The sequence below is a fragment of the Sipha flava genome, unplaced genomic scaffold (genome assembly GCF_003268045.1).
Source record: "Sipha flava isolate LNK unplaced genomic scaffold, YSA_version1 421_pilon_pilon, whole genome shotgun sequence".
NCBI lineage: Eukaryota > Metazoa > Arthropoda > Insecta > Hemiptera > Aphididae > Sipha > Sipha flava.
Window position 1 is genome coordinate 38,449 of NW_020273148.1, and position 13,396 is coordinate 51,844.

General features: G+C 42.6%; 1 protein-coding gene across 2 annotated transcripts in view; it reads left to right on the top strand.

The window, feature by feature from the left end:
• LOC112689061 (paired box protein Pax-6-like) overlaps positions 1 to 13,396 on the top strand; it is a 48,910-nt gene that overhangs the window by 25,401 nt on the left and 10,113 nt on the right. For both annotated transcript variants that reach the window (XM_025562560.1, XM_025562561.1), the window contains one exon: positions 11,970 to 12,339. In XM_025562560.1, the coding sequence (XP_025418345.1) occupies positions 11,970 to 12,339 (370 nt within the window). The remainder of the gene's footprint in view (positions 1 to 11,969; positions 12,340 to 13,396) is intronic.

The window sequence follows — 13,396 nt, forward strand, 5'->3', positions numbered from 1 at the left end:
CTTTTGTTACCAGTTTTCACGGGCCGCCGCACTCAATCCCAAACACAATGTATACAAACATCTATAACATAAAAATATATATAATATTGCTCCTGCGTGTGCGTGCACGTACACGGGGCTGCGGATATTGCGGAATTACGTTTTAATACGAAAGCAGAAAAGAAAAAAAAAAATGAAAAAAACCCGCATAGAAAAGAAATCTTTTGCTCGCCGTTGTGTACCGCGGACCTTGGAGCCCCGCGCACGGCGATCAGCGTACACGTCTCGGAGATCATCCGGTCTCCTGTCGACGCGCACTCGCCGAAGGATGTACATTCCTTTGGAGTGCCACTTGTACGGGTCTCATCCGCGGGAGAATGCCCCAAAGAGAGAAAGCTATCGTTATTAATCCATCGCGCGTTGTGTACGTATTCGAGTGCGTGCGTTATACATCGCACAAGAACATCGCTATGGATTGTACGTTAGTTTTTTTTTTCTTCTTTCCTTTTCCGACCATTATAACGTTACGCGTATGCCCACGTGCTTTTCGGTACTCGTACATTGTTGCGCGACCGCTTGACAATATATATTATTAATGTACACTTAACAGTTTCACATAACAATATCATCATGTGTTGTATGGAACGCGCAGCTGCGAAGTCCGTCGACGGCGCTGATCCTCCAGACGCCATTACACGTGTCCTTTTCCTTTGTTTTTCCTCGCGCGTACACCGATGACCAAACACCGATCGGCAGACGGTGGATATCGAACACGTATCCAGTACGGTAAGTATGTGGATTTGCTTACGCTGCGCGTGAAAACGCCGACTCGTTTTGTCGAAACGATTTGTGTCGCGTTGTTTTCGCGCAACATTTTCGTATCGGTCGAAAACCCGGAAGTCCATTTGATTCCGTTGCACGACGAAACGGCTCGCGAATCTTTTTATTTTTCGTACCGGAAAATGTATCGGCGGCGTACGCGCACGCGAGTTCTCGACGGTTTAATTGAATAAACACGGACTCGTAGGACGTTCGAGTGCGTTTGAGCTAATGAGTATAGAAGAGCGAAGGAAATTAACTCGTATTAATTCTGCAGGAATCGTACGGTAAACCGTACGACAAATTCCCTCGTGTTCGGAAACACTAAAAACAATACGTCTTTTGTTCTCGACCAAAGTGCCAACGAAAATATCCTAATCAAATGAAATAAAACAAATTTCCGTCTTCAAAACGAATCTCGAAGTGTCCTCGAGTGACGGGGCGCCCCGCAATCAACCCTCGTGATATACGGGATGTGTGTGTGTGTGTGTGTGTGTGTGTGTGCCCACGAGAGAAAGAACGGAGTGAGTATTTGCGTTACGTATTATGTTTGCATTTCATGTGGTTAAGTATATTTATCCTACATTTGTTAAGGACGCACTATGCGCACTTCATCTCGCAAAGAAACCGCGTCGGTGAAACTCGAACGAATTGCGGTATTTTAGCAATAATTGGATTTCTGGCCGATGAAGTGGTGCAGCGAAGAGGGAGGCATACAGGCAGGTTCGACGCCGGTGCCGATCATTACGGCGAGTGAAAGGAAAATAAAGAATTAGTTATGGAAAAAAAAAAAGCTCGAACCGAAGAAAAGAGAGCGTGTTCGAGTGGTCGTCGCAGTGCTCATGCAGCATCCTCCTGGGATGTGGGCCATTAAACGTACCCCGACGGCGCGCGCGGTACGCGTGAAGTACATGCATGCGGTTTCACCCTACATGGGTATTACGCGTACTCGTATACATTTCACTTCCGCGTCTCTCCACCAAACGGGTCAATTACCGACGATTTGTTGTTTTTTCAAGAGCCCCGTCGAAGCCACTGTTTTGCAACAAACCCTTACGCCGCGGTTATTGCCGCGTATGAGTAAACGTATTTAAATTATTATACGACGGGCCGTGCGACGATCGCGTTCGCGACAATCGCAGACGAAAAGTGCGTCGTGCGCGAAAAAGCGTGTCTCGTGGACAAACGCGTCCCGTCGGCGTATGAGGTACTCATGCGAAATTCGTGCGCGATTGTGCTCACACGGTCACGGGCGACAAGCAGTGCGTTTGGGGGTTGGTGGGGACGGAAATATTGGCAACGGCGGAGGAGAAATCGTGGCGGCGGTGGGGCGTCCGCTGGGGCGTGGAAAATTATTGCGGATTGGTCGGAAAACGCGTCGCGGGAAAACATGGCCGAGCCGGGAAAGCCTAAAACATTGATCCATATCGACAGGGCGGCGGCTTTCAGGCCATATTTTCCCTTCGGTTCCCGTTTAAAAACACCGCTGCCGCCGCGCGTGCCCACGGTTTAACAACGCGAAACTCGGAAGAAACGGCGTAGTCGGGTACGCGTCTAAATTATGACGTGCGATTTATCCTTTCGTCGCGGAGCGCGTTCACAGTAATCCTTTGGGATGCGTTTGTTTTGAAGTTTAAGAAGAAAAAAACCGTTTGCCTTTCTTTCCGGGACGTGCATATCGCGAGGAGATCCCGACGGGAGATCCTCTCCCGTCCTCCGTTACCACGTTTAACTCGTAAACCGAACGCTGGACACGTCGTTGTGCACCAAACGCGGTACTTTTATCCTTTTTCAGGAGCAACGGTGCACACGGAATCATGAATACATAATAAGCGTATACACTTCGACGACATAGTTCTGTTTATATTTCACGTTTTTTTTTCACCCATTTTTACCACCCTGCGTTCAACCCTGAGAACCGATATCGTCGGGGATACCATCATGGCGAGTACCGTATACCCACATTACCCCCAGCGCTTTTACGCACGAACAAAGTGGTAACCATCGCGCTACGGCTAAGACTCGGAGAAGAGGAAAAGTCCAAAAACACAGCCAACAAAGTTCACAATGCGTTACACAATACGATATCGGTTGTGTGCATTCGAACTGAATCGACGAGACTAAATATCGCCTATTATCGCTTTTTGAAATCAGTTGGTCTACTCACGAACGGATCGAGTCGTCGCTCATAACTGCTCGGGGTAGTTATTAACAATGTAATGCCGAGGTTACTATGCGGAAACATTAATTTTCGATTGAACGAACGTTGCGATATTTGAAAACGCATACAGTATGTGATTAATCGTCTGCACTAATCGAACGTGTGAATACTAATCGATTACTCTGATCAGTAAATTACATTGAATATACTTATTTTAATACAAATACGCGTCAACAAGCATTACTTTTACGAAACTCGCGCAGTGTTCGCGTTTACAAATCCGTATAGTTTCTCGTTAAAATACGTAATAGGAATTATTGACGTTAAGAACATGTACGTATTATCCTCGTCTAGTTATGGCTTTTCACAGCTGTTTTTCCCCCAAAAATGGTTTACCGTATAATGTTCACAATATACGAGTATATGTACATTACGACATTCATACGTGCGGGCGCCGAGTTGACGGATTTCGCGGCGCGGTACGTCATGTATATACATATAATCATACTTGCCCTAGGATATCCATCGTCGACAAGGGTCAAACGTCCGAAGCCCCAAGTCGGGTCATCTGTCATTGCTATAGCTTACATAAACGTCAACGATAATGTTTCCCTAAAAAAAAAAAAATATATATATATATATATATACATAGTTATATTTATGTGTACACCACAGCGTTTACCCTTCCCACAGGGGAGTGCGCGATTGAAAGTCTTCTGTTTAGGGTCGTCGGTGGTGGTATCGGGTGATGTGCGTGCACGGACGACGGAAGCCTACCACGGTTCGTGCTCTGTAATTTCGTAAACTAAAAAATAATAATGATAATAATGATGACGATGACAAAGAGAAGAAATTCCTCTTTCGAACTTTACGGGCCCATTGTCATTTAAATAAGAAGACTAGCTATAGAAATGTCTTTCGTCGCCCGTTGCACCGCGAGGTTACGGACAAAAGAAACTTTCCCGTCCGGCGCCAATTAGTTTTAAATTATTCCCACACCCCTTTTCGGAATTGCACCCTGGAGATTTTTTGCTTTTTAATTTTTTTAATTTTTTTTTTCTTTTTTGCGCGTCAAACTCCTCAATAACCACAAATAATAGGCTTGTCAATATTTAAGACCCATTGTTAAAACCGCTTTTACCAAAACCCACAAACGAGATTAATCGGATTTCATATTGAAAAAACCCAACCGTTAATTAAAAGACGACGTGGTTTTAAATTTAAATTATTTTGCCATGATGAATTCAAATTAAATTTAACAAATGTGGTCATTATGTTATGATTCCGGCTTAGTGAATTATTTACATGAATTGTATGGTTTAAAATTTTTTTTTAAAAAATAAAAATTTAAATAGTTTTTATTTACTTGAAAAAAAAAACAAAACGCTAATAAAATATTGCACCAATATTTAAAGTAATTAGTATTATTATCATAATATACCTAACCTTTATTTATTCAAACTAAATCATCTAACCCGATTTTTTCCCCTTGAATATTTAAAATGTACGATCGTAGTAGTGTAATATTTTTTCTGGGCATAGACATTTTTGATTACGAAAATTTTGTACAGGTTTTAAAATGTTAAATACATTCGATCAACACCGATAGATCATATCCCGATTCGGGCGTGATCCGACTGCAGCATTAACGCGTATAAATAGGGTGTATTTTCAAAAAAAAAAAAAAAAAATACGACCGTTCAAACAGTATTTACATTACCGTGATTACCTGTACGTTCTCGATCGATAGGAACACGTATTATAATCCGTAAAACATCGTGAACGCAGTACCGCAGCGGCGGCACCGACATCAAAAGTGTTGGATTATCAAACCGCGCCTGTGGATCTGATTGAAATATTTCTTTTAAATACGGGGAAAAAAAAAATGATAATAATAATAATAATAATAATAATAAGGTAAAAAACACGGCGGGTACCGAAAGAGTGGGGGAAAAGTAATATAAAATGAAATAAAAAAATAAAATCGAAAAAAATAAAATAAAAATCGGTTTTCAGCGTCGCGCGCGTACCGCCACCGCGTCCCGAGTCAAACGCAGGCTGACGTATCAAAACCACTCGCCCCGGATTCGGTTTCCAGTCGGATGGTCCAGAAGAATGTCGCCCGTAATAAAGATCAGCTGATTAGCCCATCTGGCGTTGGCATAGGCCTCGCAAAATAATGAATTCTCCGACTCCTCCGCCGCGCCCTGTGTACGCGATACGCGCGTGTACATGTACGCACGCCGCGTACAACCCCCACTCCGACCACCCCTCCGATCGTCCCTGCCGCCGCGTAGGTTTTTAGATTTTCGTCCCTCGCACTCTTTAACACGTTATTATATTATACAAATTATACACCGTCGACCAGATTACACGGGCCTGTAATACTATTAAAATCCATACGCGCCGCGGCCCCGTCGATCCTTTCCGCCTGCCGTTTCTAAATTTACTCGCGCGCATGTGAAAACTCGGCCAGCCGGAAAACTTTGTCGTTCGCAGACTCGACCCCAACACGCGTGTACATCATATATTTGTATACGAAATTGTCTCTTCTAGCTCTCTATACATGTATTATTCCCTCTTTCTCTCTCTCTCTCTCTCTCTCTGTCACTCTCTTTCGCTCTCTCTCGAAATGTGTAAGCTTTACACAGCGCCGTACACGTTTAATCGAATCCGACGCGTTTTTTCCAACCCCCCACCCGTTTGAATTTTTTTCTTAATCCACTACCCTTTTATATATATATATATATATGTCATACACAGCTGAGCCCCCCTACCGGGTGGGGCCCATCGTTTAATCGTATCAACTCGAGACCCTGCCGCCCGAGCATGTATCGCGGCCTGATCACGTTTCACGCTGCGGTCACGCTGTATACATATACGACATACGGGCCAAATGTGATTTGCGAATTTTGATTTTATTCGATTTTTTTTCTATTGCGATTGACAATAGATACGCGGTCCGCGAGAAAGCAACTGGCTGCGACCGCTTCGCATTAGATCGTCTTAGCCCATCTGTTCGGTTGATATTTTTTTTTAAATATTTTAAGCGTGCATATCCAAAACAGAACACATACCGCGTTAATCAGTTAGTCCATTGGTGCGCAAATATGATCTGAAAAAAGTCAGTCGGCTAGTAACGTGATTAATCCTTTGATCGCACAATTGTGTTTGGAGGCCGAAAGAAAAGTTCAAACAGGTTCCATGTCATATGTGTTGACGACAAATATTGTAAGACTCTAACCGACGCTTCAAAATATGACGTTAAACAATCACAACATGTATTTAATTTTTATACGTATAGACATCAACTTTTAAAATTCGATCGAATATTTACGTAAAGAATGCGTTTTATGCTACAATAAAACTTACACGAATTACCCATTCATCGAAATAACGCAGAACCTTTCGTCTTCTATCGAACAACAAAAGGACCGTATGCAGGTTAATTAAAACACGGACAAGAATTGACATGTACCAAATGTTATGACTTGACATAGCTGCAAAATAACGCGTTTCGGAATGTGTTTCAATATTGCAATACCAGTTATATTGTCCTGTAAATTGTGTTTTTTTTTTTTCACTTTGAATAACTCACAAGAACGATAATTAATCATACACTTCTGGGCAGTGCAGTGATCGAAAAACGGTTTATAACGTTTGAAAGACATAATATTCGTCCGATTGTTATTTTATTGTTCGCGTACAGTATATTTGTTATAAGGTATCCAACAGATATTATCGATGAAAATCAACGGATTACGGGATCGGCGCAACAAATCCTATCCCTTCTTCGCTCTCTCCCGCGCTCGGTCAATCTTTCGCGTCCTCTCTCACCTTCCATCCTCCACGTATCTTTTATTTTAAAAATTTTATTTATTTATTTATTTTTGTTTTTTAATCCCTCTCTCCGGATTCCCGTGATCGCCATTCGATCGAACGTGTGCGACACACGCACGGATGATAACAAGTGTTGTCGTTCGCGTACGCATTACGTAATGTACCTACACTTGTAACTTATTGTTTATAGTGTACTTGCACACGCTGATTTCGAGAACCGAGTGAAGGTGATTTCGCTCCGTTCGGCGATTCAGAACAAGGCGAGCACACCGTTCGTCTGAGTGCACACGGTCGCACAATCGCAATCCACCCCTACCGCGTCGGTACACACATATATTGTCGCAGATTTTATTGTCGCACACGCATCACACGCCTCGCGAGTCGCGTACGTATATTTGTGCGTGTGTGACGGATCAATGGACGTCGGTGCGCAACGCACCCCGTGTCCGCTCCGACCCATTGTTTTCTCTCCCCGCGAAATATCGTACATTACAACGTATTGTTAGATGTACGCGAACGTGTATAATATTGTTACGACGATAACGGTACAACATATTACGATAGTACATCGCACGGCGCGGCAAACCTACCCCCCTCCTCCCCCCGGAGAAACGTATCATTCCGTTCAATTCACTCCCGCCGTCTTCGTCGACGTACGATCGTATCGATTATGCGATTATGCGCACCTCATGCGATACTATACGTGCAGTGCTCGAAGTGGGGGAGGATACGGAGTGATGGCATCCCTCTACTTTTTTGTAATTACAGTTTTCATCCCACTACTTGTTTTGTCTAGAATAACGCATTCCTCCTAAGACTTGTATTTTAAAATGATATACTTATCATTTTTATATTTATATACAAGACATTTTTTTTTCAGTGAAAATAATTGTTTTTAAAATAATATACTTAATGTGAACCATAAAAAAAAAAAATATAGGTACACAAGGTATGAAGAATGTTATGATGATATCAGGAAATCTGAATTATGAGGCATCCCTCCACTTATCTTGAGCCATTTTGACCACTGTATACGTGATCGTAAGTACAGGGAGTGGACGAAATAATTTCGACACCTAACGTACACGCAATTTATTTATTTATTGATTAGCCGTTTGCTTTTAAAACAGCTTCGATCCTTCGTGAAACACGTTCGTAGAGGACCTGAATGATTCCCAACGGAATTTCGTCCCATTCTTCTACCGAAATATCCGCCAATTGCTTCAGTGATGTTGAAGATACAGTATAAACAACATGCAATAATATGTAACTACTATATGGCGTTCATATTATTTTTGTCCACCCCTGTATATATTTATGGGAAATCGTTTACAGACCGTGTAGGTACACTTGCGACAGTAATATGTTATCTAGGCAGTAATGTTATTGCATTAATATATTTTTTGTAGTTTTTATAGTTTTAATTTCATATTCATTACGAAGTGAGCTTCAAATATCGAGACAAGATATTCGTAACAATTTTAATTTAATTCGCTTTTGTCGTAAACATTACAAAACATGTTTTAGTATTGAACGTAAAATTTTAAGAATAGTTTATTTTATTACTAATAATAATCAATATTTTATCCAATTCACATGTTTTCGTGGCAAATTTTCATAATCATATTGAGTGTAACAATTCAAATATTTTAACGCAAATATGACATTGATTCGATGAATTTTTCAGTGCAATAACTTTCGAGCCCTGATAATAAACAAAGTACGCATTGTACGACGAAAGTTTTAGGCCAAAAAAAAAAAAAAAAACAATTTAAACGGAAAACGTTTATACCGTATTTCTAGACCACCGAGATACATATACCGTATACAGATATCGTGCTGTCGTCTCTACTCGTATTTATATATACTTGTACGTGTGTACAAACGTCTCCCCGAGGCAATAAAATGGTGGTCGTTCATTGTTAATTTTCACTGAACCCCCCAGCATCGGCCGACCCCCACGGCTCGTTACCTCTCCTCTCACCCCTGGCCGCCACAGGAATATCGCGCAAGCGTACACATGCCCTGCACGTCGCTCGCACTGCCGCCGGATACGCGACCTCGTATATTACACTTGTTATTTAACTGCTGCTGCTGCTACGTATATACATTAACATCCCTGCAGGGTCCGTTGCGTTGTTTTTATCCCGTAGGATTTATGTCTCCGCTGTCACTGGCAATTCGCCCTACATACCGCATCGCACCCCGTCCTGCGCCTCGACACCCCCCGATGTACCGTGTACGCGCGCGCCCCGAGATGCTCACGCAGACTTACGCAACCGTTTACGTAACGCAATTACACTTAACGAGTACGACGCGTTTCACGGTCCAAAAGCCTTCAGTCTTCGGGCTGCCTTCCGTACGGTATCGCACACGCATACATATACATTTATATACTTCGCCTTCTCTCTCTCTCACTATCCCTTCCCCCTCCCATCGAACTTAACGTCCCTTACTGTCCGTCTCTCGTACACCTCCTCCCTGTCTGTACACGAATTCATCTCTTCGTCTTCGTGCATTTCCTCCTCATGCAGTACGAGTATAATATAATAATACGAGTAATTTCATTTTTCCCCTCCCCATACCCTTCGGCCGTGCACACTATTCCGTCCTCGTGTACCGAGCGCACGAGCTGCAGCTCTGAAAAACAAGTCTCTTCGACCGTCAAGTCGCACCGCAAACTCTTCCATTCCCCCATCCACTGAGTCTTCTCGCCCGTGTTCATCCGTAACCAATCAACCTCGAGCCGGAGGCCGTTTCGTAACCATGTTAGAGGACTTACGTCGCACCCGAACGTCAAGCGAGTGTTTCGTCGTATTAATTTGCAAATCTTGCGCAATCGACCCCACTGCGAAACGATATCGTACGAGAAACTGTTTACTACACACGTGACGGTGGAAAATTCGACGCGTTATTGCACACGCACGGGAGAATTGTGTCGCGTTTGACATTATCGAGTTTACACCTAATCGGTTCTGTATTCTGTATCTAATAACAATTGTTAGGTCTCAATAAACGTTTTCCACATTCGTTATGATGACGTGCGTCAAAATAAGAATTAACAATTATTTCCTTGCACCCGACTACCAATGCGGATATCTACCACCGTAACGACTCGATTTTCGTACACATACTCGTACTCGATTATCATCAAACGGAATTTGCTGCGTCCCAAAATACAAAAGGTTTGATTATTTTCTGCACACTTTTTATAGTGCGCAATAAAGATTTGGTAGGAGTAGCACTTGTCCAGGTATACAACGAATGGGTGTCGTCGTGTTTAGAATCATTAGAAGTCGATGGATTCAAGAAAAATCAATCCAAACGGACATCAGGGGCGTCCCGTAAATCTCCGAATGCTATCCCGAAAGGAAAGCCGACATAATGATGACATTTTCGCTGCGCTCCCGGGAGTCGATCGTACTCGTACACCGGGAAACTATGCGGAATTAACGGTCGAAATGAACCCGTTCTCGAAATGAAATAAATCATGTAAGAACCGCTACAAAAGTCACTCGACGTTGCGATAACTATTGGTTGGATTAAATAGAACTTACGCGGAAGGTGGAGCGGGCGCGCGTGATGCGGTACATGCATTATGATCTATGTGCACGCGCACGCAGATTCAATACGGACGGATGAAAACAACTCGGGTTATCAGTGGAGCTGAAAAACAAACAAATAATTTCCATCCCCTTTCCGTTCTTTCGTTCTTTTTTTAAAGACTCGCAATTACCGCACATAAAACAACTAAAAAATATACATCGCGCGGTACGCTCAACACCCCGTCGCGGCCAACGGTCGCCCCTGTTTTTTATTTTTTATCTAAACGCTCTCCTTAAAGCGCAAAATGTTTGTTATATTGTGTTTGCTCAATGACTTGGCCAGCCGATACTTCATTATACGGCAACGGCCGCCGCCGCCGCTGCAGTTGCCACCCTTCGGCCTGCCACCACCGTCGCCGCATTTGTCCAAATTAACACACCGATTTGCGCACGGACAATGCGCACGGACTGATTAAAACAAATTTTTCTACTGCACAGTGCACTTCCCCCTATCGTTCACCACGGCGCGTGCATTTTCTTCAACTCACCGCGTCCTTATTCCCTTCACCGCCCATATTACACAATAAGTATATATAAAAATACGCGTGTTTACACGCGATAATCAAAACGTACGCGGGTCGAATACGTAATAAACAATAACAACAATAATAATTGCACTCGATGGTAATAACAATAATAACTGCACTCGATGATAATAATCATAATAATAATAATAATAATAATCGAAAACGTTATACGGAGAGTTAAATTTAAAATTACATCTCCGTAGAACATAATTTATAACATACCCTTCTCTGCCTGACCCCCCCGATCAATGAGCGCATGCGCTTGTTTAGCGTTTATACGTTTAGGTATACTTAGGAGATGTTATACCGTGAACGTAAGCGGCGCACAATTGTATACGAGTCATTATCGAAGACACGTGTTGGAAAATGATTTTGGATTTGTACTTTTCAACACATACGGAAAACCAAACGGGCATTTTTTCCTCAAACGTGTTATTTTTTAAACCACTTTGTTTAATTGATAATCTTATGAAATATTAACCAAACAGTACTAAAATTAATAGTAGTTTATTTGTTCATTAATCACCGGCAACGGGTCACTGGAAGAAAATAATGTTTCATTTTGTAGTAAAACGACGACACACTAAACACAGTAAAGGGTTATTTATAATATCCTAACGAAAAAGGCTGTACACGGTAAAAGCCTTAGAACAGAAACAACTATGTGGGTCCGATGAATCTTATAAAAACTGATATGACATCTGTACACAGTAATGTGCATCAATCGCAACGGTACATAATCGCGAGTTTTTCGAATGACGGTTTCGTTCTAATAACTAATCACTTCGATCCGACGAAGCGGTGTTCAAGCATAAACGGCCCGTTTTGTAAATATTAACCAAACCGTTATCAAAAAAGGATAGTGTACATCGAACGAATTCGGTGAAACCTTTTTTTTTTCGAGCCCCTTTTAAATATTATTCTTTTCCGCTCCCGAAAGCGTTTTCACCCAAAATGATTAATTAAAATCGTTTCAAGGTTTGAGAACGCGTAATGTTTTTGCAACCGTAAACTTATCGTACGTTCGCGTCTTTTCAGGTGTCGTCCATCAACCGGGTGCTGAGAAACTTAGCCGCGCAAAAGGAACACCAGGCCTCGTCGGCCCATCAACCGGGCGGTGGAGGAGGTTTGGGCGGCGGCGGCGGCAGCGGCGGTGCTGCCGAGTCGGTGTACGACAAGCTTCGCATGTTCAACGGGCAAACGGGTTGGCCGTGGTACGCTGCACCGCCGCCGCCACCCCCGTCGTCAGCCGGAGGAGCGGCGGTGCACGGCGGTGCTCCGTCGCCGCACCACCCGGCACTGATCGGATCGGCTGGCCATCATCCCGGGAACCCGGCGGCCGCTTCGTTGGCCGCGGCCACCGCTGCATCACTCACCGCCGTGTCCAGGGACGAGATCCAAAGGAGAGGTGAGCATACAACCGTGTTTCCCTATCCCATTTTCGTCCTAGCCAGAGCCCTCGTATGAGATCCTCACAGGTTTCTTCAACCCCCCCCCCCCCGATACCAGTTGCACTTTCGGATATCGGAACCCCGATATTATACAGGGAAGGCCGACCACCGCGCGAACTGTTTAAGTTTTCTCGCGGTTAACGCACCTCGTGTTGGAGTCGATGTCGAACAACTTTTAATTCCACCCAATATGTACTGATGGAAATAATTTTATAAGCCAAGTACATTCAATCCCTTCTGATCATTTTTTTCTTTTAATACGCATCAACTTTTTTTCGTCATAGTTTTTTAATTTTTCACATTCGAAATCGAATAATAACACTTATGTAACTTTTCAAAACCTATTACATTCGATCGCGATTCGTTTGCAGCTGTGTAGCGTATTGTTTTGTACGGTTAAAACGATATTGCCGACTTGTGGAGATCAATAAATTTTATTTCAAACATTGCGAATGTACGAATGTTAAATATTTTTAAATTATTGCGTTTGTTATTCGACAGAAAATCGCGATACAGTCCAGATGTAATGTGACACTGTTTTCATAGAAGCTTTCTCATCATTTTCTTTGACTATTTTTCCAATTGTTTTCATCATTACCACTACGACTGCTAATACCACGTTATTGCTATATTCAATCTACTATTTTTTTTTCCTCTAAATGAAATTCCGCCTGCAATTATACACGCTGCGTTAAACACGCTTTTTCTAACACATAAAAGGACATCCCACACAACCGTATTAACCTTTGAAACATATTACCGCGGCTTTCTTTAAATTGCACTGTTTTCTCCCCCACCGTGAAGTGATTTAGGAGTAAAAAATACTCAAACTAAATTTTCAAAAGTACTACCCTCGAGGAGGTATTATATTCGTACCATCGTTTCCCATGGCTTTTTAAAATATTAATTAAAAATATAACGCACACGATCTTTTTATACATACCGATAAGGTGTACCGTCGACTCGTAATTAAATACGATCTGAATGTAACAAAAAATATACAATGTATTATGT